Genomic DNA, 27,967 nt, shown 5'->3' on the forward strand with positions numbered 1-27,967 from the left:
ATGATTGGCCTGAATGTTGACATCTGGTTGTATTCTCTGGTTGATAAAGCAGTTTCTCAGTTTGGCAAGCTTATGGTTTGGGAGGAGGACCATGATCATATGGCTAGAGCTTTGGTCAAAGTTAAAGTCACTGGTTTGGATGCCATTCCATGGTTTTTCAATTTTTCTAAAGGTGAAACCCCAGAGTCTGATAGTTTGACAGTCCAGTGCGAGATAATTTCAGCAACAATGTTGGGGGCCCAACCTCAAGATGAGGATTTCCCACCAGACGATCCAAATGATATTGACCCTAATCATTTTGAGTTCTTTGGTTATGGGCAACCAGGTAATGGGCCAGCTCCTCCTCCAGATGGCCCCAATGCATAGAATCAGTTTGTAGAAGACCAAGGTCACCAAGTTTAGGCCCCTTGGCCTAACCAGAATCTAGCCCAGCTTGGACAGGGCCATACTGTTGATCAACATGGAATTCAGCCCAATATGGATGAAGTACCTCTTTTAATCCCAATTTAGCCTATTGAAGCTCAGCAAGGTGGGCAGGAAAATCATGTTGAGGAAGATGCTTTGGCTATGCCTATAGAAGAAGTCATTCAAAATGTTCAACATCAGGCTACAGTCCCTCCAGTGGCTGAGGAATAGGTCTTAGCAATGGATGATGATACAAACACTGATTTAGAAGTCTTTCCATAAGCTCAGTTACCTGTACCTCAAGTGGAAATTGTTTTTAATAATCTACAGTCTCTTATGCCTGAAGATATCCAAGAGGGTGATCTGATGGGCTAGATCAATGGCCAAGGAAATGTTTTTGAGCATAATAAAGACATTCAGCTGGGGATGGTGTAGCTTCAGGACTCCTGGCCTCAACATCCAAGTCTTAGACCTTGCCCTAAAGCAATCAGGCAATGGGTAAGACATTTCTCAGATAATTCTGGTATCTTTTCCTCTATCCTTATCCCTAAACTCTAGATTAATTTCTTCACATTTTTCTTATTACAATCACCTACTTTTGATTGGGCTAAATCCTTTCTGCAATCCAATGCCTGGAATCACTTCAGCTCTGATCTGTCCACTTTAAATGGTAATGCTACTCTATTTTCCATTCCTCATTCCTGTCCCCAAGTTGATCTTCATATTTGCTCTAACTTTGAGCATACTTCTTCTGCTGTTCTAGAGTCACTAGGAGAAGATCTTGGTCTTGACACTGAAGGCAACAACTCTAAGGCTCCTGATAATGTCACCACTCCCAAGAATACTCCTAAGAGAAAGGGTAAAGATCCACTCTCTGAAGTTGATGTCAGAAGAAGCATGAGACTGAAGCTAATCAACAAGGGGTTCCAGTCTTCACCCACCTCTTGCAAGCATAAGAACTGCGTAGGTTGTGCAGCTAAGCCACCCACTATTTCTCCCAATGTCATCAGAAATTTGGGGGCATCCTTTTGTGTCATCAATCCTATAGACCTCACTCCAGCAAAGCTCAATGCCATTCCTGCTGCAAAGAAGAAGTATGTGAAAAGCAAGAAAGCTGACTCATTAGCAAGCCAAAATTCTTTAGACCAAGCTAGCCCTTCCTCTAGCCATAGCTCTAAGAATGGAGCTATAGATCCTAGTACCTAGCTACATAGGATCTTCTATCTTTTGCCTTTTGTTTAATCAATGTCAACTAGATCTTGGTCTATCCTTAGTTGGAATGTTAGAGGAATAAACTCTGATAAGAAATGGAATGATATCAGAGATCGTGTAATGAACTGCAATTGCGATATAGTTTGTCTTCAAGAGACAAAAAGCAAACTTTTGATCTTATGTTCATTAAAAAGATTTGTCCTCCTTTTGTCTCTTTTGAATTCATTCCATCTGTTGGAGCTTCTGGTGGCTCAATCATCATCTAGAAGTCTAATTTGTTTTCTGGCTCTAAAGTTTTTGAGAATGAGTATTGTGTGTCTGTGGAATTTGTCTCTAATCATAATAACGAACCTTGGATTCTCACAAACATATATGCACCCTGTACTGCTCTTAGAAAGAGGGCTTTTCTGCAATGGTTTAAGAACATCAACATGCCTGATACTGTTAACTGGTTGATAGTGGGTGACTTTAATCTTTATAGAAACCCAGATGATAGAAATAAACCTAGAGGTGACCATCTTGAAAATGTACCTCTTCAATGAAGCTATTAGTGCTCTTGGTCTAGTTGAACTCCCCCTGAAGGGTAGAAGATTTACTTGGTCAAATAAACAGTTATCCCCACTTTTGGAAAGGTTAGATTGGTTCTTTACTTCTGCTCTATGGACTGTCACCTATCCTAACACCTTTGCATCTTCTGTGGTTAATGAAACCTCTGATCATACCACATGTGTCATAACAATTTTGACTGCTATTTCAAAGACAAGTATTTTTTAGGTTTGAAAACTATTGGATGGAACATGAAGAGTTTATGCCTTTGGTTCAACATACTTGGGCTTCTTCAGTTAATGAAACTGACATGGCCAAACTCATCACTGCTAAATTCAAGAATTTGCGAAGGGTTCTAAAAGATTGGCAAAGACACTTGTCCAATCTAAAACTGGCTATTGAAAATGTCAAGCTAGTTTTAACTTTTTTCTGTATCTAGAAGAATTCAGAGATCTGTCCATCCCTAATTGAAACTTTAAGGAAATTTTATAGCAAAAGCTTACTAATTTGCTCAGGCAGCAGCACATTTATTGGAAGCAAAGAGGTTCTATTAAGTGGATAACCTTAGGGATGCTCCCACTAAATTTTTCCATGCTAATGCTTCCATTAAATTCAGTAGAAATCTGATCACTACTCTTGAAAATTCTGATGGCCAATCTTTTACTGAGCATAGTGCTAAGGCAAACTTGATTTGGGATTCTTTTAAAGAGAGGTTGGGGGTTTCCTCTTTTCAGAGTGTAAATTTTCATTTGCCTACTTTTATACATCGAGTCAATGATCTTTCCTTTTTGGTAAACCCAATTCTTAAAGATGAGATTGACTCAGTGGTTAAGCACCTCCCTTCTGACAAAGCCCTAGGCCCAGATGTTTTTAACATAGATTTTTTTTAAGAAATGTTGACATATTATTTCCAATGTTTTTTATAACTTGTGCTCCTCTTTCTTCAATGGGGATATTTGCCTTCAGAGTTTGAATGGTTCTCACATCACCCTGATCCCCAAGCATGATAATGCAGTAAACGTTTCAGATGTTAGACCCATCTCTTTACTTAACACATTTGTTAAGATCCTTACGAAGATTCTAGCCAATAGACTCCAATGTGCTATGCCAAGACTTGTTCACAAAAACCAGTATGGTTTCATTAAAGCTAGATCTATACAAGATTGATTAGCTTGGTCTTTGGAGTACCTGCATCTTTGTCATCAATCAAGAAATGAGATCATCATTTTGAAATTAGACTTTGAGAAAGCCTTTTGATAAGGTGGAACATGAGCTTATGATTCAGATTATGCAGAGTAAAGGCTTTCCTGACAGATGGATCACTTGGAAGAAGATGATCTTTGGGTCTGGTACCTCAGCTGTTCTTCTCAATGGGGTGCCTAGAAAAGTTTTTCATTGTAAACGTGGTGTTAGACAAGGTGATCCACTATCCCCCTCCTTTTTGCCTTGTCAGCTGACTTCCTACAAAGTATTCTCAATGCAGCAAAGCACCAAGGTTTATTTACTTTACTAGTTGATTTACCATTTGATCAGGATTTCCCAATTTTTGTTAGTATGCAGATGATACCTTAATTTTCATGCAAGGTGACACAAGGTAACTTTTCTTTCTCAAGGCTATCCTTAACTCTTTTGCTGAGTCTACTGGTTTAAAAGTTAACTATGCTAAATCCATGATGGTCCCAATTAATATCAGTGATCATAATCTTAATCTTTTGGCTAATACTTTTGGTTGTTCCATTGGCTCATTCCCTTTTACATATCTTGGTTTACCCCTAAGTGTCACAAAGCCAACAGTGGCTGATTTTTGGCCTCTAGTATCTAAATGTGAAAGAAGGTTGGTAACTGTTTTATCTTTTTTGAGCCATGCTGGTAGATTACAGATGACAAATGCAGTCCTTAGTGCTTTGCCTACATATACCATGTGCACCTATCTTTTGCCAAAAACTATGATTAAGCAAATAGATAAATATAGGAAACACAATTTATGGAGGGGATCTAATATTAACTCCAAAAAACAACCCAAAGCAGCTTGGAAACTTGTCTGCAATTCCAAAGAAAATGGTGGTTTGGGTGTTCATGATCTGCAGATTCAGAATGAAAGTCTTCTGCTTAAGCATCTGCACAAATTTTTTAACAAATGTGATATCCCTTGGGTTCAACTGATTTGGAATTCTCATTACAATAATGAAACAATTCCAGTAAACAACAGAAATGGTTCTTTCTGGTGGAGGGGTGTCCTTAAACTCCTTGATTCTTTCAAGGGGATGGCATCTGTCACAATTGGTGATGGCTCAACTTTCCTTTTTTGGTCAGATGTTTGACATGGTGTTCCTTTTAATGTTCAGTGGCCTCATTTATTTTCCTTTGCTAAAGATGCTAATACTTTTGTACAAAATTTCCTGGATGCTGATGATAAATCTGAGTTTTTTTCATGTCCCTCCATCCATTGAAGCCCATGATCAATACCAGCAGATGATTACTAAATTGCAAAACATTCAGCCTAGCCACAACAAAGATGTATGGAATTATATTTAGGGATCATCTCTGTTTACATCAAACAAAACTTACACTCATCTTTTGGGTTCTATACCAGTTTCACCTATATACAAATGGTTATGGAATTCAAATTGTCTTAAAAAAGAAAGTTTTCTTCTGGCTTGCTTTGAAAGATAGACTCAGTACCAGAGAACTTCTAAAAAGAAAACAAATGGAGCTACAGAGCTACAATTGTGTGCTTTGCCACTAAGATGTTGATGAGTCCCTTTATCATCTTTTCATGGATTGTCCTTTTGCTATGACTTGCTGGAATCTGCTGGGCCTAGCATATCTCATTCAGGGAAGCATGCTTAACTCGGTTCCTCTCTTCAGGGCTCAAATCAACAGGCCTTTCTTCATGGAAGTAATTGTTGCAATGTTCTGGGCCATCTGGTCTGCTCGTAATGATGTCATCTTCAGAAATCTTCATCATTCTGTATAAAGATGTAAGATGGTTTTCAAACAGGAATTAGTTTGGGTTAAGCTCAGATTCAAAAGGGATATAGGCACTCAGTTAAAATTATGGCTAGACAATTTTGTGTAATCTAGTTCATTTTCTTTGTCTCCTTTTATGTTTCCTTATTTGTATTTGGAGAATTTGTACATTTAAATTTTAATAAAATCCAGTGGGCAACCCCTCCTGTTTTTTAAAAAAAACATCTCCATGTCAAGGTACGTGCAACAGCTACTGCACGCAAATTAATCGCAGACACCTACAAATTTCAGGATCAGCAAGGGCTAGAGAAATAGCGACTTGGGCCAACGAACCAGTCAGTGGGCTGAGCATGCCTGGAGGGCTTGGGCTTTATGAAGTGACGAAGGAAAAGGCCTCCCTTCTGCCCTGTATGGCAACTGCGAACGGCCTCACTCCCCCACTTGGCCCAATATGCTAAGAACGCGGCAGAGGCGTAGCTGGGGAGCGCCCAGCGAGGCAACAGCGCGGCCCAAGGCGTAGCGGGGGAGCGGCGGCGGCGTGGCTGCGCAGGTGGCAGGCCGGCCAGCAGCCACAGAGGCACAGTGGCAGAGCAGCAGCAGGGGGCGGGGGCGGGGCGGCAGGCCGCAGTGGAGCAGCAGGGCGCCGGCCGCCTGGTTGCGCTGCGGCCCGCGGCTCGTGGCCGCGTCGCCACCACGCCGTCACTCACGCGCCGACGGCGGATGTGTACACGGCAGATTGGCAAGCAGCAATCCAGCAAGGCATCATGGAATTTCTCTTGTAATTAGCCCATTTTTATGCACATTTTTAATTTTTCCATCATTTGATTACGCATTTAATGTCTAAATGACAGGTTGTTATATGACCATTCTGAGCCTTGATGTGTTGTGTGCTACTCTGCTAGTGCCGTGAAGTTCTGATGTCTGAACCTGTAATACTTAATGCTTGTGTGCTGGACTGATACTGCCCTGAATTGTTTCTGAACCTTAGAACCTGTAAGGCTAGACACCGAGACATTGATGCAAACTTGCAATTTCTTCTGAATGTTTGACTGCTGGTTGCTAATTGCTTGTATTATGCTCTGAATGACTGAACCTGACAAATGTACATCAGTACTCAGTAGTTAACCTGTTGGGAACCTTAGATGTGCCTGTGCAACACTGGGGCTGTCCCTTCTATTGTTGTTGATTACTAGTTGTTTAGATACTGTTTTTGAGTTTATTAGCTCTTATTATCTATTTGTTTTTTTTAGTGGCTGTTGTCTATTCAAGAAGCCAAATCCGAAGCATCCGATTCACATCAAGTCAAGAACAATTATGCAGGACCCGGTATGAATAACATATTCTGAATTTATTATATTCAGTCATTCACATATGAACATGTTTTTCATTTGCTCATTTCTCTACAAAGTACAAATTCCTTTTGTTTGCCTTTGCAAGTCTGTTTGTGCCTTTAGAATGCATCATTTTGGCCTTCATTCCAGTACCTCCCGCTCTTGCTCCTACTAGGGAAAAAACTTAATCGTGTTTAATTTGTGCCTAATCTACTGTGTACACCCTAGCATCTTTTAAAATCGTGGGAAGATGTCATATAGAGCTATTTTATGCATATATAGACTGTCAAGGGCGTCGAGGGACAAGGTAGTAGGACCCCGTCTACGTAGTTCGTAGCCGCGATCCGTGGTCAGGGGCAACGTTTTACCCCTCAGCGCCCGATTGATTCTGCAAAGGGATATTAAGGAATTGGGTAATTGTTCCTGCTTGATTATCACCGCGCACACGAGTACAAGATTTATAGGCCATTCGGCCATAACAACCTGGCGCGGCGTTTCCTTGTGCAGGTGCGGCCCCACATGACATAGACATGGATATGATTGTTGCTACAGTGGCAACCATATGGATGGTTTAGGCATAGAGATGTCTGCTTTAGTATTACCGAAAGCATAGCTTGATGCCTTCGCCACAGGTTGAAATTCAGATGAATCGCACACACCTCCGGCACCATTAGAGACTTTAGAGCCATCCCTGCTACATGGCACACATGTCCGCCCATTACATATGTACTAGTACAAGAATAGAACAAGTAGAGCTGGAGCATATACGGCTATATAAGTTTTAACAGATACTCCCAGCAGTCCTGCTGTTGTGTCAAATTTCAAATTATAAGGGGTAAAAATGAGCTCAACTGTAACTGTCGATCATGCCCCAGTGCCCATGTTCTTTCCCAGTGGCATGCCCCAGAGGTGTGATTTCAACTTTCAACTGTATTCGTTGGAATCTCCATCTTCAGAATTTGACCAAAATTAACATAGAATCTAAGTGAAGAGTCTGCAGAACAGACAAAGAGGAAGTTATCCATTCCAACATTCTTCTACTTGGTATCATGGAATTCTTCGATTTCACATTGTAATCAAAACCAAGGTACACTATATATATTTTTTCATGAACAACAAGATGATACACCTAGCGTCCTGATTCCTGAATCATTACAAAATCACATGACAAGACAAGGTTAGGACATAACCTACACACCTTGTGGATGGTAATACATACATATTCAAATTGGCCATAGCTGCTGAGGATCCTGGAGTAGTTTGTGGAGCACCAAATATCCATTATTGAAGCAAAGCAGGACATGGCCGGTATCTCGCCAGTCATCTGTGAAACAGATGAGATGGTAATATGGTGTTAGTGTTGTTGAGCAAGACTTCCGACAAATGGACTATTCTTTATTCATCCAGATCACTGACGAGCATTCATGGCTGAGCGCACAAGGGCAAGCGTGAGGAGGAAGCCCACCACACTGAGTGCTGCCATTCCCATATCGATCACAGTCATCGTTCCCCTTTCTACATCGAACGCCAAAAAGGCATTGCTATTGTTCCTCCAGCCTTGTCGTGTTGTAGCTCCCAGTGCTCCCATCATCTCTTTGCTTGTTTTCTGCAAACAGAAGTGTGCACTGCCATGTTTAGACTTCCAAGACATCCGATACATCATCGCCTCAGCATTATGGTGAAGATATTCTACCGCCTTGGGCAGCACGAGACTGTCAAGTTGGTGTGGATGAACATTTGCATCTAATAACTGCTCTACTGCAGAGCTCTCAGCTTCAGTAGCAAACTTGATGTCTTCCAAAGGGTGATGCGGCATGAAGAGAACTCCCAGCTTCAAAAGCAAGACATCCTCTTGGAAAGATGACGTACTGTGACATGTCATCTTTGACCCCTGCAATTCCTGATACTCAGACAGTAAAATGTGACGCTGCAAAAACACTCCAATGACTTGTTCTGGGAATATGCCTGATAGCCCCGGTGCATTTGTGCTGCTGCTACAAGCTGCAGACATGTTTTGGAGCTCATGCTGTTTGCAGCAGAATGGATCTGAACGGAACCATCGAGTCAAAGTGTCATGAACTTGGTTCCAGTGTTCCATGTCACCTGGTTCATCGTACGTAGGTGACCACTTAAAGTCCTGCGTAGGAAGCTGAGTGAGCTCTCTGATGACTACCTCGCTGATAGAGTTGAAGTGAGGTGTGAGCAGCTGCAAACACTTGACAGTAATCCCAATGACGTCTGTACTCTGGGAAAGACGCAGCATGAGCCCCAGGCGAAAATTCTCCTTGGGTGCCTTGCAGTCTTCATGGATGAATATCAGCGTTGCTTCCAGTCCACGCTCCTCAAAACTCATAGGCCGTATGCTGAAACATTTGAGCATACTTCCCTGGTGCTGTAACATTTGATAATGTGCATATTTGCCTGCAAAGAGATGACGGACAAGGGGGGCAAGGAAACTGTATGGTCGCGGTGTTCCACCCAACTGCACCAATCTCAGGAAATCACCAGCACCATTTGCTAGCCTCTCGAACCTTTGCACGACAGCCTTGCTTGAGGGTTCACCATTGTTCCTGTGACTCACAAGAGAGGACAGGCATGATTTGGTGCTATGAGCTACTCGTCTAGGAAACGAGGACTGCCTGAGCTTCTCTTTGGTCTCTTTGTCTTCAAGAGATCGCTTCTTACATCTTCGAAGCTCATCATCGCACTCTAAAGCAACACGCTTCAGCTTCTTTCTCCAGCGCAGCAGTGCCACGTCGGTGATCTGCCAATGGTCCGACGTCTCGATGGTAGCATCGAGTTTGATGCACGCCATCTCTAGCCTCTCTATGTTGCTACTGTCTTCATCTGATCCATCATTGTACTTGTCGATGATACTGGAAAATATTTGACCGACTACCTCCCCGACAATGGCAGAACTGGCCATCTCGGCCATTTTGATTTGTCTTAGTGTCTATTTAAAGCAAACTTCCCCTGCACAAGAGAAGAAAAGGAGTAGCATTAGAGTGGCACTGGAGGCGCAGGTATGTAAGATTCCAGATACAGATCTTTTGTCACACTATACGAGATCTCATCCTAATCCTAACCTTGTCTTACGTATGGACCGACCTAATGATTTGGGAGCATGAGAAGAACAAAGCAAGCTGAAAGGTGTACAACAGAATGTGCTTTCAAGTTGAGGCCCCGTTTAGTTGGCTGGCAAAGTTGGCGCCGCCGAAATTTGTTTTCACTGTAGCGCACTGCATCATTTCGTTTGTATTTGGTAATAATTGTCCAATTGTTGACTAATTAGACTCAAAACGTTCGTCTCGCAAAGTACAACCAAACTGTGCAATTAGTTTTTTATTTCGTCAACATATAGTACTCCATGCATGTACCGCAAGTTTGATGTGACGGAGAATCTTCTTTTTGCATAGTGCCAAATTCTGGAATTTGGAGCAACTAAACATGGCCTGAGTTTTACTAATTGATTACTTGATTAAGTATGGGAGCTGTGGTCAAAGATTGAAACTTGAAACAGTGTTTATGATTAATACAAATACAAATCTGGAGAAAAAAAAACCCCCTCCCACTGGTGAACCAAATTATAGGGGGGCGAATTTAGAAAACAAGAACAAGTGATCTGCAGGTGCAGCTTCTTGTTGTTGTTCTGCATCTTCTTGCCTTTGGGGTTCCAGTTCATCTAACTGAGGTGCTGCTGCTTCTTGTTCTTGCCTCTGTTGTCCCAAATCACCTAACTCCAGTATTGGATGAGCATTAAACGGGTCTTCCCCTTCTCCTTCCCCTTCCCCAATAGAAGATTATCTCCTTTTCTTTTGTAAAAGGAACTGAAATTTTTCAGACGTAACATTACTACCTAATTAAAAAAATCAAGTCTAGTCAATTTTATTTGATCTAGCAAAATCATACCAAATTAGCTGGTAAGAATTAGGGAAAGAAAGAAATTGGGGATCAAACTAACCTGTAGCAAGCCAGCAAAGGGTAGCGTTGAGCGCTCCCACATTCGAGGAGCTGGACGGCTGGACGCGGCCGCGGCGGGCAGTCGTCGGGAATCGGGATCTCGTCGTCTCGCCCACGCCGAGGACTCGAGCACCGCGGCGACGCAAGAGGAGGGCGACAACCGCGCTGGCCGCTGGGTGCTGCTGGCTGAGTGACCGGAGCCTGAAGCTGGAGCACCGAGCACGCCGTGACGCAGAGCGGCGGAGGGATGGACCGCCGGACGGCCGGAGGCGAAGAGCCGGAGACGGGAGGTCAGAAGATACGATGCGAGTACGCCGTGACGCTAAGCCTGGAGTCGTCTGGTCGCTCCGTCCTCCCTGCCTCCGTTCCTATTTCTCTTTTTAACAGACTGTTCGCCGGTGGGTTTCTGGGGCGGCGGAGGCCGGCTGATAAGTCGTGGCTCAGCAAGCGAACAGGCTGTTTGTGGCGCCAGAATTCAGCGGACTCCACGCTAACTCAACACGGTGCCCTGGCAAACGCGCACACCGAACAGGACTTTTTGGATGGAACGCTTTGGTGCTTGGTACGTGGTAGAACAATGCAATCGACAAATGACGCCATTGTTGCATGGTGTCATAACTGCTGACACTACGAAAAGGACAAAGAGACTTGCAAACTGTGTGCGACCTGCTACCAGTTGACCTGCAGCAGCACAGCGACAGCCTTTAAACGGTAAGAATATTTTTTTTTACCGTATTCAAGACCGAATTTATTTAGAGGTGTTTAGATCCGTTCGTATTCGAGTCTAGATATTCAACATCCGATACCGTATCTGTCGACGAAATATGGTCGGCAGTCTACCTAGGGGTATGCCCAAGGTAGTAGATTATCGGCAGACAGATGCGCAAGCAACAAACAAGATGGTAACATAAGATAGACAAAAGGTTTTATCTAGGTTCGGCCGCCGTAAAGGCGTAATACCTACGTCATGCATCTGATTGTATTGCTGTATGTCAATGAGATGTTTTTTAGAGGGGTCCCCTGCCCACCTTATATAGTCCAGGGGGCATGGTTACAGATCTGGAAACTAATCCTAGCCAGTTACAATTGCCATAGGTGGCCGGATAAGGATTCCTATTCTAACCGACTAGGATCTTGCTTGATCTCCAAATCTGCTTTGACTCCTTACGCGGGACTCCGAACAGGTTGGCCAGGCCGCGCGTCGTCTTCTAGGGGACTGGACCCCCTGATCCGGGCCGGCCCAAGCCTAGCCGTAAGGGTATAGTGGTTAATACCCCCACAGCCAGTCCCCGAGCACCATGTATTATGCTGCGACATGCTGTTCGATCTCCTTCGACTAATGCAATCCGTCTTCATGTCATCTCCAACTGTTGAAACATTAACCAATCAAATGCGCCAGAATTCTGATCAGAACAGAAAGTAGTAGACCACGATTATAGCCGAAGATTCCGGTTGTCTGAAGAATGCATGGTGCTCTTAAAAATAGAAAAAGATTTCTTTCCTTATCAAGTGTGCCCACTTGTATTTCTGATAAGAAATGTAAGTGACCCTTGGACAGTAGTAATCCTGGCAATCAGTCAAAGCGTAGGGGTCGATAAAATAAACACATTCACCGCAAGGTGAAGTGTGCCCACTTAGTCCCCGAGCCTGGTAGTAGGTGACGTAGGCACGTGGTGCCAGAGTCTAAAAAGAATTTCCACTGAAGTTAAGAATCCAGTCATCGTTCAATCAATACGAGATGCACCGGCAGGTGCATCGTACCAATATAGTCCCCGAGCTTGCTGGAAGGTGAAGTATAAGCCTTGTAGCAAGGTCCAAATAAATGCCTCTCGACTGTATGTGAGTACACATCACATGTAGCCGAGGCGAGCAGTCACCAAGCATTGTTCGGAACAGTCCCCGAGCACGGTAGTGGTCGGAGCTGTCCCCGAGCACGGTAGTGGTCTGGGCAGTCCCCGAGCATGGTAGTGGTCTGGGCAGTCCCCGAGCACGGTAGTGGTCTGGGCAGTCCCCGAGCACGATAGTGATCTGGGTAGTCCCCGAGCACGGTAGTGGTCTGGGCAGTCCCCGAGCACGATAGTGATCTGGGCAGTCCCCGAGCACAACAGTGGTCTGGACCATCCCTGAGCGCGAGACATGCAGCAAAGAAACAAATGCCACTTATACTATTATTTGGTGTATTTATTTATCTTCTTACTCTGTCAAGTCCAATCTGACACGTCTGGTCAAAAAAATAGACGGGTATAGTACGTCATACTGCCTTCTTGTCCTTTCAAGCAAATAGTCGTTTGGCACCTGTATGGAGGTGCGTCAGTGTGGGCCCTCTCACACTGGCAACGAAGAGGCGCATGCACTGATAACGAAGAGGCGCATATATTGGCATAGATTTTGAGGTTGTGAAAACAACCGTCTGCGGCACGTGCGCACGTCTCCCAAGAATCTCGGGCAGACGAAATGGCGGAACTCTTGGTTATTTATAATATAGAACTGGTAAGTTACTTTTTACCGATCCCCATTACCACTTGCCGCCGCATCCTTCTTCTTCTTCTTCTTGCCAACCCTAATACCTCCAAAATCATCACCAATCCCTCCACCGTATCCACCTTCATCAGCCAAGGCGGACTCATGGCGAAGAGTGACGCCCAGAAGAAAGCCAGAGTCATGGCGAAGGAGTGGTGGAAGTCAAGAAGCAACGAGTAGACCATCAAAGACCTCGTCATCATGGGAGTACTCCACAACAAGGAACTCGCAGATGGCGCACGCCGGAGGGCGAGGGGTACCCCGATCCACAACCAGGTGAGATTGTGGTTTTCGAAGATTTCTTCAAGCGAGGTTTTGGAGTTCCAGTGCACCCTTTCCTTCAGGGGCTCTGTCTGTATTACGAGGTTGGGATTTGCAATCTGCATCCCAACTCGATTCTTCTTGTCTCCACCTTCATTCATCTTTGCGAAGCATATGGTGGCTTCCAGCCCCATTTCGACTTCTTTCGCCATCTTTTCTGTCTGCGGAAGAAAGGAAGCGGCGGCTCGAAGATAGCCGGAGGTGTGTACCTCAATCTTTGTGACGGGATGAAGGCCCAGTACCTGCACTGCCCTTGGAACACGTCGCTTGACAATTAGTACAAGAAGTGGTTCTACATCCATGAAGAGCCGAACACGATCACGCTGTGCGACGTGGGGTTCATTCCGGAGAAGAAGACCAGCTAGTCGGAGAAGCCCGAGCACCTAGAACAGATTCCAGAACTACTTAGGATGATCTCGTGGAGGAAACTGGATGGTCCGAGCGTGGTCGGGATCTTCATTAGCCGAAGGATCCAGCCCTGCCAGAGGAGGGTACATCCCAGCTACGAGTACCAAGGTAGCGCAAACCCAACGAGTATCAGGAAAGAGGCGCTTGATAAGATTGAAGTCAAAGCCAGGATTGGAGAGCTATTCAACTTAGCTGATCCAAATTATGTCAAATTGAGCGACATCGAGCACGCTTTCAAGCTCGCCCGACCTCCCCCAAAGGTAAATCATTCTGCCTTGTACCCGTAGTTTTATGTTGTAACAGAAACTTATTGTGTTATCTCCTTTGTGTTTCCCAGATTAATGGTCGTGATAGAGCAACAATGTTCGTATCACCACCCCTTGGTGTAGATTGGCCGTAAGTTGGTGGCCCAACCGCCTAGACCAGCACCAGGACCGAAGACGTCGACTGGGCGGTGCTCGGAGTTGGAGAGGAGGCAGCGGCCAAGGCTGCTGGTAAGCGGCCGGCGGCCAGCAAGCATCGGTAGGCGATCTTCACTCTATCGGACGATGACACAGAGGAGGGAGAGAACGCAGACATCTTTCGACTCGTCCCTCGAAAGAGGAGGAGGCAACTGGAATCGACCGAGCAAGGCGGCTCCTCCATGCCGGTGGGACCCACATCACCGGCCACTATGATACCAAGGACAAGCGGTGGAGGAGTTGAGCACCAAGCCCCAGCATCGGTGCTGGATGTAGAGGGAGACCAGGTGTCACCCGCATAGCACGCGGAGCAAGCACGACCGAAGAGACGTGCCTTTGCCACATCATTCTGCGCTTCCAATATGTAAGTATTAGTAACTTTGATGTAAGCTTGCAATTTTCATTGATTATGGTTACCTTCTGAACCTTATCTCGAATATACCAGGTCGGCGTCCACTAAAAATCCGGATCAACTAGCCAGGAGCGGCATGACTTCACCAGCAATTGCAGAGAAGACTGCCCAGCGGCCGGCCATGGAGGAAAACATAGCAGAAGGTCCACCGGAGCCTCAGACCACAGGCGGTCAGACAACAGTCCTCGAGTAGGGGGTCGAGGGAAGAGCCGAGCCAAACACAAATGCTCCGATCACTAACCCTGTCGAGGATGACACTTCAGCACCAAGGGTAACAGACCAGACCGAGGAGCAGCAGCCGGAGGTGATAGCGCAGAGCACATTTGCCGATGCTACGGCCCATGGGAAGGCCATAGTGGTCGCAGAAGCTGCAAGCTTCGGACCAGCACCGCTACCCGAAGAAGAGGCCGAAGAGGACGAAGTAGAGGAGGTCCTGGGCCGTCCACAGGACAAACGACAACATGTATATGTGTCATGCTGGCGGAACGACCAATGGGTTATTCATGAGGAAATCCCAAAGGTCGAAGAGACCATGAAAGTTGAACGAGCGGCGAAACGACTGGTGACAGAAGTCCAGGTATGCTTTGCCTGACCACCTGATCTTGCTATCCACTCAAACTATCTTACTTAGCTTTGTACATGCAGGATTTAATGAAGACCGCAAGGTACCGAAAGAAGTGCTTCGACCAGATTGAGGGGATCATAGAAAGCTATAAAGAACTGGCGGCCGAGGTGGAACACTTGCGCCACCAATTTGAAGCCGCCAACCATGAGAGGACGAAGCAAGAGGCGCAGAACCTGAACCTGGTCGTCCAGCTCAGTAACAAAGAGTAGGAAAAAACAAGTTGTCACTTTATCACAACGAGTGCATAACACGTGTTGTTGCATTGTTGGTAGTAACAGCTGTAGTGAAGGCTTAGAAGCTAAAGTAGTCCGTCTCCAAGAGGAGAATAGCCGTGTGGTCGTAGAGTGTGATCGCCTGAAGGAGGACAACAAGAAACTGGCGCACGACCAGTCGCAACTCCGGGACCACACAACCAAGATGAAGGAGGAACTAAAAAGTAAGTGTTCCAGACCACCTTGCTCACTTTTGTTGCCCACCTTATCTTGTCGTGGCATGACGTTTTAATGTCTTGTGCGATTTGCAGTTTTAAAAGTCAATGCCAAGAAGCATCTGGAAGTCGTGATAAAAGAACGTGACGGCTGGAAGGCGCAGTGCCAAGAGATCACCAAGGATCGGGACGCATGGAAGAAACGATGCCAGGAAGTGGCAACGGGCGTTTTGCCGGTCCTCAACCTTATCGATCCAGTGCTTACAGAGGATGCGCCAGGGACGCCACAGCTCGGACTGGTCGATAGATGCCGAAAGGCATGGGGATGGTTCCAAGAGTTCGTGAAGGAGGCAGGTGAGTACACAGGCGCACATGTACTAAGCATGGTGCGTGCTCACTACCCCTTGATCGATCTCAAACGCCTAGAGGCTGGATACCCGAAGGAGATAGATCCAGACAAGGCTGAGGAGCTTCGGATGACCCAGCTAGACTTGTCGGCAAAAATAATCGGCGACATTAACCTGTGTGAAGGCGGGATAGCACCTGTATAGGGCATGCCATCAACAAGTCAGCTGGAAATGCCATCAGTTTTGAGCCAACCGGTGAAGCCTGCGGTCTCGGCCAGCCAGGCATCGCACGGGGCCATCTTCTTCAGCTCGACCAGTACAAGAGTCTCTGAGACTCGAGCAGGATGTCAAGAGCAGTGAGCAGCAGGTGCCACATGCCCCGACCAGCCAATAGGATAGGCTATAGCTGTAGAAGAAGATGTAGTTGTGTTATTGTAAACTTGTACCTTTTTAGGCAAGCTTGTACATCATAAGCTTGTTTGTTTTGTATAAAATGCATTTAAGCTTGGAACTCGTGTTGGTGTAACTAAGTGAGAACATGTTAGCGTTCTGTTTAGTTGTACCAGTTTAGTCAACACGTCATCCTAAAAGGTTTGTACGGCCCTGGTTTGCCATGTGGTCGGAGTGTGAGGTACGTGACCTATGCACACGTAGACGCGGACAAGTCAAACCAGAGGGGACCTGCCGATCACCCGTAGCGTAGAGAGCAGATCCCATGCACGCGTTGGGGGAACCAGAGACAGGGCCTGCTCCGAAAACCCGAGAAGGAATGGTGGTCGGTTTTGACTGTTTGAGTTAGAATAACCATAAACTTCGAAGTGACACATTAGAGTGGTCGGAGAAATCATAGTAGCTTTATTGAATTGAATCGAAAGTACAAGAGGAGTACATATCTTAGCAGTTAAGCATAGAAACGCCTAAGCTTGTCGATGTGCCATGAATTGGGTACGTCCGTACCATCCAGGTGAGCTAATCTGTAAGACGTAGGTCGTGTAACTTCCTTGATCATGAAGGGCCCTTCCCATGGAGTTGCAAGTTTGTGGACACCAGCCTGATTCATCTTCCACTTCAGGACCAGGTTCGCGACCACAAAGAACCGGTCCTTAACGTTCTTGTTGTAGTACCTGCGCAAAATAGCAAGGTATTTGGCTGTACGTACGCAAGAATCGAGCCGCTTCTCTTTTGCACTATTCACTTCCAGCTCCCACGCTTCATTGGCCTTGTCCTCGTCAAAGTTCTCTACCCGTGCTGATCTGAAGGCTATATCTGCTGGAAGCACTGCCTCAGCACCGTAAACCATAAAGTATGGTGATACGCCGGTATTGCGACTGGGCTGGGTTCTGAGGCCCCAGACCATGGCTGGTAACTCTTTGAGCCATCTTCCGAGAGCTTTATCGTTTTCTCTGTACATCCTCTTCTTAAGTGCATCCAGGATCATACCGTTTGCCCGCTCGACCTGTCCATTAGCTCTAGGGTGTGCCACTGAGATGTATTTTACCACTATGCTTCTTTCATCGTAGAAGTCCCAAAAAGCGTTCTCGGCGAACTGAGTACCCAGATCAGTGATGATACTGTTGGGTATGCCGAAGCAGTGGATGACCTGGTCGATGAACGTGATGGCTTTTTCTAAAGATGCCTGTACCAAAGGCATGTACTCTATCCACTTAGAAAATTTGTCGATCAGTACAAAGACACATGTAAATTTCCTAGGAGCCAGTTTGAAAGGCCCGATCATATCCAGTCCCTAGTATGCGAAGGGCCAAGAGGCTGGTATTGTCTGGATCTCGTGTGCTGGTACATGGATTCTCTTGGCGAAGATCTGACAACCCTCACAGTGGCGGACTAGCTTCTCTGCATCGGCTACTGCTGACGGCCAATAGAACCCTGCTCAGAAAGCCTTGCCAACCAGCGTTCTCGAGGCCACATGGTTGTCGTAGGAGCTAGAGTGGATTTGGTCCAGGAGATGTTCGCCATCCTCCTGGGTTATACACTTCATCAAGATTTCCTCCTTTGCATTCTTGCGCCATAATTTGCCATCGACGAGCAGATACTGCTTACTACAACGCATCAGGCGCTCGTTTTCTGTCCGATCAGTGTAACCGTTGCCATCTGTCAGGTACTTGATGAAAGGTACTATCCAGTCAGGCTCATTAGTGGTCGGAGGTGGTTCGGTGGTGCTTAACGCCGGAACCGTAGCCACCAGTAGCTGGTCTGGAGGCTTGTCGACCGTGGGATCTTCCTCTTCGATGGAAGGCGTGAGCAGGACTTGAACGAATACGCCATGTGGGACTTTGGCTCGGGATGATTCTAACTTTGACAGCGCATCTGCTGCTTGGTTTTTGTCCCGGACCACGTGTGTGTACTCGATGCCATAGAACTTGCCTTTCAGCTTTCTGATCGATTTGCAGTATGCATCCATCTTTTCGCTGGTCGTGTCCTAGTCCTTGTTGAGTTGGTTGATGACCAGAGCCAAGTCTCCATAGACATAGAGACGTTTGACACCGAGCTCGACCGCAATGCGCAAACCATGTAGGCATGCTTCATACTCGGCGGCGTTATTAGATGCTGGGAAATAAATCCTGAGGACGTACCGGATCTGCTCCTTGGATGGTGACACGAAAAGGACTCCTGCTCTTGCACCACCGATGTTGAGAGAGCCGTCGAAGTACATCTTCCAATACTCATCGGGCCCCTAAGAGGCAGGTGTGCTTAAGTCTGTCCACTCGATGATGAAATCGACGAGTGCCTAAGACTTGATTGTCGTACGACTTGCAAATTCCAAGGAGAAAGGGCATAGCTCCATTGCCCATTTGATGATGCGCCCGTTCGCATCCTTGTTGCGAATGATGTCTCCCAGAGGGTACTCAGTCATGACCACCACACGATATTCGTCGAAGTAATGTTTCAACTTTCAAGATGTTATCAGTATGGCGTAAATCAGTTTCTGAATCTGTGGGTACCTGGTCTTGGATTCATTGAGTACCTCACTGATGAAATAGATTGGTCGCTATACCTTGTAGGTGTGGCCAGGCTCATCGCGCTCGACCACCATGGCAGTGGAGACCACCCAATTAGTTGCTACAATGTAAAGTAGGAGAGTTTCATCTTCTCTAGGAGCAGTGAGGACCGGAGGTGATGTAAGGTATTGTTTCAGCTGTGTGAAGGCAGCGTCTGCTTCCTCCGACCACTCAAAACTCTTGGATGCTTTGAGCAGCTTGAAAAACGGTAGTCCTTTCTCTCCTAATCTTGATATGAAACGACTAAGAGCAGCCATGTATCCGGTAAGCTTCTGGACATCCTTCACCTTTTTGGGAGGCTTCATGTCTAAGACAGCTTTGACTTTCTCCAGGTTAGGGCGTATGCCGTCGTGACTGACGACATTGCCAAGCAATATACCAGAAGGAACACCAAAGATGCACTTCTTTGGGTTTAACTTCTATTGGAAAGTATTAAGGGCTGCAAAGGTGCATGCTAGGTCGTCAACAAGGGTATGTGCTTCCTTGGTCTTAACAACTACATCGTCGACATAAGCCTCGACGAGGTCATCTTTTATCTCGTCTTTGAGGCAGGCCTGTATGGCGTGTTGATAGGTAGCCCTGGCGTTCTTGAGCCCAAACGACATGGTTGTGTAGCAGTAGGCACCGAAAGGCGTGATAAAAGATGTCTTGATCTGGTCGTCCTTTTTTAGAGCGATCTAGTGATAACCAGAGTAGCAATCGAGAAAGGAAAGCAGCTCATAACCGGCGGTTGAATCTACGACCTCGTCTATGCGAGGTAAGTCGAAGGGGTCTTTAGGGCAGTGTTTGTTGAGATCGGTGTAATCAACGCACATTCTCCATTCATTATTCTTTTTATGTATAAGAACCGGGTTGGCTAACCACTCCGGATGATACACTTCTTTGATAAATCCGGCTGCCAAAAGCCATGTAACTTCTACCCTAATCGCCTCCTTCTTGTCGTGAGCAAACCATCGTAGCTTCTGCTTGATAGGTTTGGCCTTACCGTTGACATTCAAGGAGTGCTTGATCAGATTCCGAGGTACACCGGGCATGTCAGCAGGTTTCCATACGAACACATCCATGTTGCTCCTCAAGAACCTGACGAGTGCGTCTTCCTATTTTGGATCTAGGTTGGCCCCGATAAGGGCCGTTTTGCTGGGATCACCGTCGACCAGCTGGATCACCTTGTGCTCCTTGGACTTGATGTTCTTGCGTGGAGCCTCGAGCTCTGGGATCTCTAGGTGGTCGGCTGGTGTCTTCTTGGCGTCGAGCATGGTCTCAGCCATGTGAATAGAGAGGTCGTGAGCCTCTGCTATTTTGAAGCTGTTGTCCTCGCAGGTATAAGCTACGTATACGTTGCCCTTGAGAGTTAGAACTCCTTTCTCGGTAGGCATCTTGAGCACCAAATACCTGTAATGAGGTATGGCCATGAACTTGGTGAGCGATGGTCGACCAAGGATAGCATGGTAGGTGCCGTCGAAGTCAGCGACCATGAAGTTAACGTAGTCGGTGCGGAAGTGGTCCGGGGTCCCAAACTGCACAGGTAGCGTGATCTGTCCGAGAGGTGTAGAGCTCTGTCCGGGGAGAACACCCCAGAACTGTGCCTCGTATGGCTTGAGATCCGCCTGGGTTATCTTCAGGGCCGGTAGACTGTTCTTGAACAGTATATCGATGGAGCTGCCGCCGTCAATCAGCACTCTATCGAACTGAACCTTGTTGATACAAGGATCGAGGACTAGGGGAAAACATCCTGGTTCAGGTATTGCGGCCCATTGGTCCTTTCTGCTGAAGGAGATCTCACGGTGAGACCAAGGACGGAGCCGCAGATCGGCGATGAGGTTGTCGGTGTTGGCCACGTTCAAGTAAGTGCGGGCGAGCAGCTTGCGTTCTCGTTTGGTCTCGATGGACACTTTGCCTCCAATGATGGTGTGCACGCGATCGGTTGGCTTGACGTACTTGTGGCAGGGATCTGCGTCTTCATCGTCGTTGTCCTCATTGTGCTGTTCCCCTACGTTGTTAGGCTTGTTGGATGTATCCGGAGCCTGTTGACGCGTGTAGATAGACTTGAGAACACGTCAATTCTCCATGGTATGGTTTGACTTGGGATGGAGCTGGTAGGGCCCTTTCAATGCTTTGGCGTAGTCTTCTTCGTAGTTACGACGTCCGCCACCTTTTTTAACGATGTTGACCTCGCCGTCGTCTTCCCGAGAACGCTTGCCCCTATAATCGTCATGGCGGTTACACCGCTGATTATGTTGGTCGCGGTGGTCGCGGGAGTCGTTGCGCTGGTTGCGGCGGTCAAAATTGTCGCTCCGACCACGGTTGCAGCGGTAGTCATCATGGTGTGGGGGGTGGTCGGAGCGTGGAACCCTTGCTGCTGCTTCGATAATTATCTTTTTAGCATCGTCGGCATCCGCATATTTCTTGGCAGTGGCCAGGAGCGTTGTGACTGATTTGGGTCTCTTACGGAGGAGCTTGTCCCGTAGGGCATCGTGGAAGCGGAGGCCAGTGATGAAAGCCTCGATTGCCTCGTCGGAGATTGACGGAACCTTGATGCGCATCTCCGAGAAACGCCGGACGTACTCGCGCAGTGGCTCATATTTCCGATCTCGAATCCGCTGTAGATCATATTTGTTGCCGGGCTGCTCACAGGTAGCAATGAAGTTGTCGATGAAGGCTTGCTTGAGCTCTTGCCAAGAATCAAAGTAGTTCGCCGGCAAGCTGACCAGCCATTGGTGACCTGCATGGCCAACAGTGACTGGGAAGTAGTTAGACATGACGTGCTCGTCAGCCATGGCTGATTTGCACGTAGTTTCGTAGAGCATGACCCATAATTCGGGGTTCTCCTTGCCATCGTACTTCTAAAGTTTTTCGAGCTTGAAGTTCTTGGGCCATATAACTTGGCGAAGGTGTGGAGTAAATTGCTTCAAACCCGGTGGGCCGTGGGCAGTATCATATTCCATACGGCGATAGCTTTCGTGGGATGCACGATCGTTGGCTCTTTGGTTGATGCGATCGCGCAGATCACGTCCTCCGAGGTAATGGCGGAGATCGTTATTGCCATCACGGCGATCTCAGTTGCCATCCTGATTAGCCCTGTGACTGTGGTTATCGCGGCGATTATCGCGGTTGTTGTCCCGAACGTCGCGGCGGTTTTCCTCCTGACGGCGGTTGTCGTCCCGACCACCATCATGGCCACCATTTCCGCCTTGACGGTTGTCTGATGGGTCGTTGTTGCACGAGCCACGTTGGTTGGGTGGCTGTGAGCGACTTGAGTACTGGCGGCTGTGGCTTGATTCGACTGAGACGGATGGAGCGCGGGCTTGATTTACGATCTCTGCGGTCTGGGCCATAGCAGCCGTCAGGTAAGCTTGTATATCGTCGCGAACTGCCTGGGTTTCTGGGGTATTGGGTAGCCGTTGCATTGTCGCCATAGCAACGGCTACGTTGGTGCTTGGAGTCCTAAAGACCTGTTTGTCCCCCACCCTGTCAAAGGCATTGTTGAGGTCGCGTGGCTAGACCCTTATGCGTCGTGCCTCCTCTTCTGCTTCGGCTTCGATTTGTCGGCGATTAAACCGGTCAATATTGCGTGCTTCGCGTGCGAGCCTTTCTTGTTCCGTTTCGCTGACTGCCGGTGGTTCGTCATTACTAACAACATTGATCAAGTCCCCTCGCCTTGGTGGGAAAGACGGGAATTGTGGGAACCCCGGGGCGTGGTTTGGGATATCCAGATCGTATTCAACGCCTTCATCGTCATGATGCTGAAGCTCGGTGCAGACAGAGGCATTAGATGCGATGCCAGACGAGGAGCTGGAGCCACCCTCTTGGACTGTGTGGACGGATCCTTCTTGATAATCCTCAATCCAAACCATGTTGACGAAGTTGCGTGGCTTCAGTTGAGGTCGATGTATAAAACACCGATCCGATCAGCGTTGTATATTGTACGCGTAGTTGGAGGCAGTGTTTCGTAGGCCGTAGGGCTGGGCCTGGTAGTTCTCCATCGAGGCTTCGTACTCGGAGAGCCGGAGACCCATCGCGGAGGCTGGCCGGCGACGAGTAGAGCGCCCTTTCAGGAGTAGATGTGACCATGAGATCTGTACCGAGTCATGCAGAACGACTGGCCCGAGCTGGTCGGGTAGATCTGTTGTGGGTTGCGGTTACCTGCTCATTAGGTTGACTTTGAATTGAACTTACCAGAGCTAGGGTTTCAGCAAGTTTGGTGCCGACCCGATCAATGGAGTCGAGCAGGTCGGTGTTGTCGATCTGCTTCCCTTTGTAGCGAGGAAGTGGACGACGGGTTGTCGGCGTGGCTGAAGACGATGCAGGCGTGGTCGGAGTCTGATCCACCATGGTCGGAGCCAGATCCACCGTGGTCGGAGCCAGATCCACTGTGGTCGGAGCCGTAGCCGATGCAGGTGAAGCAGTGGTCGACGCAGATTGAATCCGCGCCTCCTCCGTGGTCATGGCGATGAAGTCGTCGGAGCCGGTGGTCCAGGTGTCTGGCCGACGGTGAACGTAAGGCCGTTTGGCGTAGCCACGGAGCCAGAGATGATGACCATCTTGTTCGCTTGGAGAGCAGTAAGCACACCCCCTACCTGGCGCGCCACTGTCGACGAAATATGGTCGGCAGTCTACCTAGGGGTATGCCCAAGGTAGTAGATTATCGGCAGACAGATGCGCAAGCAACAAACAAGATGGTAACACAAGACAGACACAAGGTTTTATCCAGGTTCGATCGCCGTAAAGGCGTAATACCTACGTCCTACGTCTGATTGTATTGTTGTATGTCAATGAGAGATGTTTTTTAGAGGGGTCCCCTGCCCGCCTTATATAGTCCGGGGGCAGGGTTACAGATCTGGAAACTAATCCTAGCCAGTTACAATTGTCATAGGTGGCCGGATAAGGATTCCTATTCTAACCGACCAGGATCTTGCTTGATCTCCAAATCTGCTTTGACTCCTTGTGCGGGACTCCGAACAGGTTGGCCAGGCCGTGCGTCGTCTTCTAGTGGACCGGACCCCCTGATCCGGGCCAGCCCAAGCCTAGCTGTAAGGGTATAGGGGTTAATACCCCCACAGTATCCGTATCCAAATAATCAAATCGTATATTTATGATGTCGATATTCAATCGTATCCTATCCGGGGTGGTTGACACCATCTGTATTCGAATCCGATTCTAGAAAGAAATATGAAAACAAATGTAATATCAGTGATATTTGTTCGTATCCGACCCGTTTTCATCCCTACCCTTTCCAATTGATAGTAGATACGCTCGGTTAGTTAAATTTCTTGTACTGGAACCCATCCATAACTAGATTTAAATTTTAGATTTTTTCACAAAAAAAACAATTTAAATTCTCTAGATTAAGCACATATGTTTGCATTTTTTTAAATTTATTTCTAGAAGTTAACAACTCTATTCTTTTCTTGGGTAGGTGACCCACACATCAACAGTGAGATGCTTTTAGTGACTGTCATTTTTAAGATGTGTTGACCCAACCTCTTAGAAGTGCTCATGAGTTATAGTGTGCATGCACGTGTTCATTGGTTGATTGTGTGGGCAAATATTTAAGTCCTAAGTATTACATTTCGTAAAAAATAACATTAAAATGTATCATTTTCTATGTTGCCGAATATATGTCCTTTTAGAGCCTCTATATTAATTCTTACAAGATACGGTAGAAAAAGATCTCGCGCCCAACTGCCAACTGCTCTTCCACTGCCTCTGCAGTTTTCTCAATCCTCTCGGAGATGCTTTGAGAATCGAGTACATGTGCCAGGGCAGCTACGATTCAGTGTTTGCGCATATCAACAACTCTGAATATCTTACCTTAGTTAGAATCACAATAATCCTTGTAATGTCAGCTAATAAAATCTAAGCAGCAGTATGTATCATTGTTAGCGATAGAGTAGTGGGTAGGATTGGAGAAGAGTATCGTGACATTCTTCCACACTTAAGCAACAGCTCGCCCTCAAGTTGTGATCCTGAATAAGCGTATATTGTTCAATAGAGCATAAAAGGACTCCATCCATCTCAATTCAAGCGGATACCGTGCCTCCGCAAGATCCCCTACTCGGAAGGGTAGAGCCAAATGACACTTGCCTCGATAGCCGAGTACCGCGCTCGAGCTAGTAACAGGTAAATCTGTATAGGACTCAAAGCTTCCTTCTGATAGCTTGAGGGTGCTGGACGGTTTGGGGTGCTAGAAACGACATTATCTTCAATGGAAGGCATCGAAGTATCAACGATTGCAAGAAAGTGTGTGCATGGATGAAGTAACTCTCACCTCCCTGCGGGCAAAAAAAGCCAGCGTTTGATCTGGATCCAGAACCTGCTATAGCCTGGCTGGTTAGCGGCCTGTTTTTTTTTTCTTTACCTTTTTTTTTGTTTCCCCTTTTTCTGTTCAGGTGTAACTTTGCTCCTCGTTTTAATATAAAGCTGTAGGGGCTTCGGACCCTTGGATTTCTCAAAAAAAAAAAAAATCCATCACCTTTAATATCTACGTCCAAATGGAGCCCAAATAAATTTATTATATTTATACTCGTTCCATCCTAAATTATGAGTCATTCTAACTTTCTTAGAGGGTCAAAAACATCTCAAGTTTAACCAAAATTATATAATAAAATAATAAAATTTATGATATCAAATAAGTATCATTAGATTCTTCATTAATTATATTTTCATAGTATACCGATTTGATGTCATAAATCTTTATAATTTTTTCTAAAATTTTGGTTAAACTTGAGATGCTTTGACTCTCCAAGAAAGATAGAATGACTCATAATTTTGAAAGGAGGGAGTATATCTTAAAATTGCTCACCCGTGCAGTAGTACAGATTGATGGACTTGCTCTTGGACACGCTCGTTCTAGCACCAACGCATTTTTGTGTAGCTACTCGAACCAAATAATCATACACAGTTTTTTTCTTTTCAAAGGGATGGAAGAGGGTACGTATTTTATAACCCGATAATTCCTATCACTTTAGTCTAGCAATATCATACATAGACCAGTCTTAATATAAGTGCTATTTCTGTTAACTTCCCCTGCCACATTTTAAAACTGAAATAATTGAAGAGAACCATCAATCCACACACCAACGAAGGCTGTAGCAACCTGAGGAAAATGAAACCAATGAGAAGTTCAGACTAACATTGTGGTGCCACCATCCCAACAAACAAGAAGCTTCATAAATGCATACCTTGTATTGTAGTGAATTCCTAAAATAACAGGTAGCATCCAAGCTAGCCTTCAACCAGCTAATCCATCTCCTCTTATGGGGACAATAATTCTTCGCCAAAAATTATCCTCGGTTGATTCAACAGTAACCATTCTGATGTGACTTGTTGGTGTTTTGGTCCGGCGGGTCCTCAACCGACTAGTGAAAGTGTACTGCGTGCCCCTAATCCCGGATGGTGATGCAAAGAGACACAAGGTTTATACTGGTTCAGGCAATAGGTGCCCTACGTCTAGTCTGAGAGAGCGATCTTGTATTCCTTGCACCGAAGTGCTTGTAGTAGGGACTTACAAGCTGGGCGAGAGAGGGAGCTAGTCCCAGGTCTCTGCGTAGAGTGGCGTGGGCTGCTTGAGATGTTGATCTCTTGCAGCGAGGAAGCGTGTGTGTTACAGAGCGTTGTGCGTTGCTTGCCCGTGTCCGTCCTCCCTAGAAGCGGCCCTGGTTACTCCCTTTTATAGTCGAAGGGAGGCACAGGGGCGGTACATGTATTTGCTACGTGGCGTTTTGTGAGCAGAGGTGGTATGTCCGAGCCCTGTAGCTCATCACTGTGGCGGCATGGTCAGTGAAGCGGCCTTGTCCTCGGTGCACTAGAGCGACGCGCCGGTCACGCCTGATCCTGTGCGACGTGGGAGCTTCTGTGGTGGCATGCGCGCCTTCTTCTGTTGGAGGCGTGTTGGTCACTGTATGTTTGACCGGCGCAGAGAGCCGAGGCTGGGTAGACGCGACGGCGCAGGTGTGCTGACTCCGAGGATACAGGGCTTGGCCCTGTGCACGACGTGGGAGCTCCTGTGGCTTGACGCAGGGTATGGTGCGTACTGCGAACGACGTGCCGGTCCCAGAGTGCTGACAACGTAGAGAGCCGAGCCCTAGTCAGTGCAGAGGCTGAACCATTGTGGGGGGCTCGGCGGGTGCGAGTCTCGAGGCTACAGGAGCCCGAAAGCGGATAGCCGAGGCTCGGAGGGAGCAGTTGGTCTTGTATGTTGATTCCGAGGCTACAGGGACCTGGACTTGACTTTCCACGCCGCGCTGTCTTCGGAGTAGGGGTTAGGCAGCACAGTGCAGCACGGGTGTCAGTCGTGAGCACAGCGCCGAGCACAGAGGCTGTGTCAAGGGCCTTGGTGTCTAGGGTAGGAGGCCCTCGGCTACGGAGATTGTAGCCGCAGTCCGTCGTCTTCTCCGGCGAGGTTATGCCCCTCTTCCGCAGGCTTAGATGGGAGATGAGAGATTAGGGATAATAATCTTGCTTGCCTTTATCGTCTGGTTACAAGACTCAAATAGCCCTCAGGCTGAACTAACCATGCCTACAATTTAGGAATAAATAAGGAAACTAATCTCTTATTTTCTAATCTTAGCCACTCACGGTGGCTTCCTCAGCTGCACGCTGGGTGCGCTTTGTGGCTCGGCGCACATCACGCGCGCGACGGCGTCTCATGTACGTGCGTCCCCACATGACATCTCTCCCCTCCTCGGAAGACAGCTCGTCCTCGAGCTGGAAGTCTGGGTACTTGGCGGTGAAGGCGTCGGCGTCTTCCCAGGTTGCCGAAGCCGGGGACTCGCCCTTCCACTGGATCAGCAGCTGGCGCACCCTGCGGGCGAGGCGCATCTTGACCGCGCATTCGGGCTCCGGAACCACCGCACCATGGTGAACAGTAGGCAGGGCCGGTGGAGCATCCGGCGGCGAACCATGGAACTTCTTGAGGAGGCCGATGTGGAAGACGTCGTGCAGACGGGCTTGGGGTGGCAGGGCGAGGCGAACAACGACGTCGTTGAGGAGCTCGGTGACGCGGT

The 27,967-nt window shown here is 47.2% G+C and overlaps 1 protein-coding gene and 1 long non-coding RNA gene across 3 annotated transcripts in view; one reads left to right on the forward strand and one right to left on the reverse strand.

Annotated features, from left to right (window-relative positions):
* The first annotated feature begins 5,649 nt into the window (after window positions 1–5,649).
* Window positions 5,650–27,967, forward strand: part of LOC136481691 (uncharacterized) — a 30,074-nt gene continuing 7,756 nt past the window's right edge. The window contains exons 1-2 of the long non-coding RNA XR_010764817.1: window positions 5,650–5,911; window positions 6,384–6,459. This is a non-coding gene — a long non-coding RNA (uncharacterized lncRNA). The remainder of the gene's footprint in view (window positions 5,912–6,383; window positions 6,460–27,967) is intronic.
* Window positions 7,408–10,905, reverse strand: LOC136481690 (uncharacterized). 2 transcript variants are annotated; one of them, XR_010764816.1, is made up of 3 exons: window positions 10,426–10,905; window positions 7,663–9,437; window positions 7,408–7,458 (listed from the first exon to the last, which is right to left on the reverse strand). XR_010764816.1 is itself a non-coding variant. In XM_066479011.1 (2 exons), exon 2 carries the CDS (start codon window positions 9,397–9,399, stop codon window positions 7,873–7,875), a length of 1,527 nt encoding a protein of 508 aa, XP_066335108.1. In that variant the 5' UTR covers window positions 9,400–9,437; window positions 10,426–10,905; the 3' UTR covers window positions 7,523–7,872. The 2 variants fall into 2 exon arrangements, 1 of the variants encoding a protein (XP_066335108.1); XM_066479011.1 differs by lacking the exon at window positions 7,408–7,458 and having other exon boundaries at window positions 7,523–9,437.

This window comes from Miscanthus floridulus, chromosome 9 (assembly GCF_019320115.1).
Source record: "Miscanthus floridulus cultivar M001 chromosome 9, ASM1932011v1, whole genome shotgun sequence".
Lineage (NCBI taxonomy): Eukaryota > Viridiplantae > Streptophyta > Magnoliopsida > Poales > Poaceae > Miscanthus > Miscanthus floridulus.

What these genes read in the sequence shown, in the direction of transcription:
- LOC136481690 (XM_066479011.1), bottom strand. Translation starts at nt 9,399, where the DNA reads ATGGCCGAGATGGCCAGTTCTGCCATTGTCGGGGAGGTAGTCGGTCAA.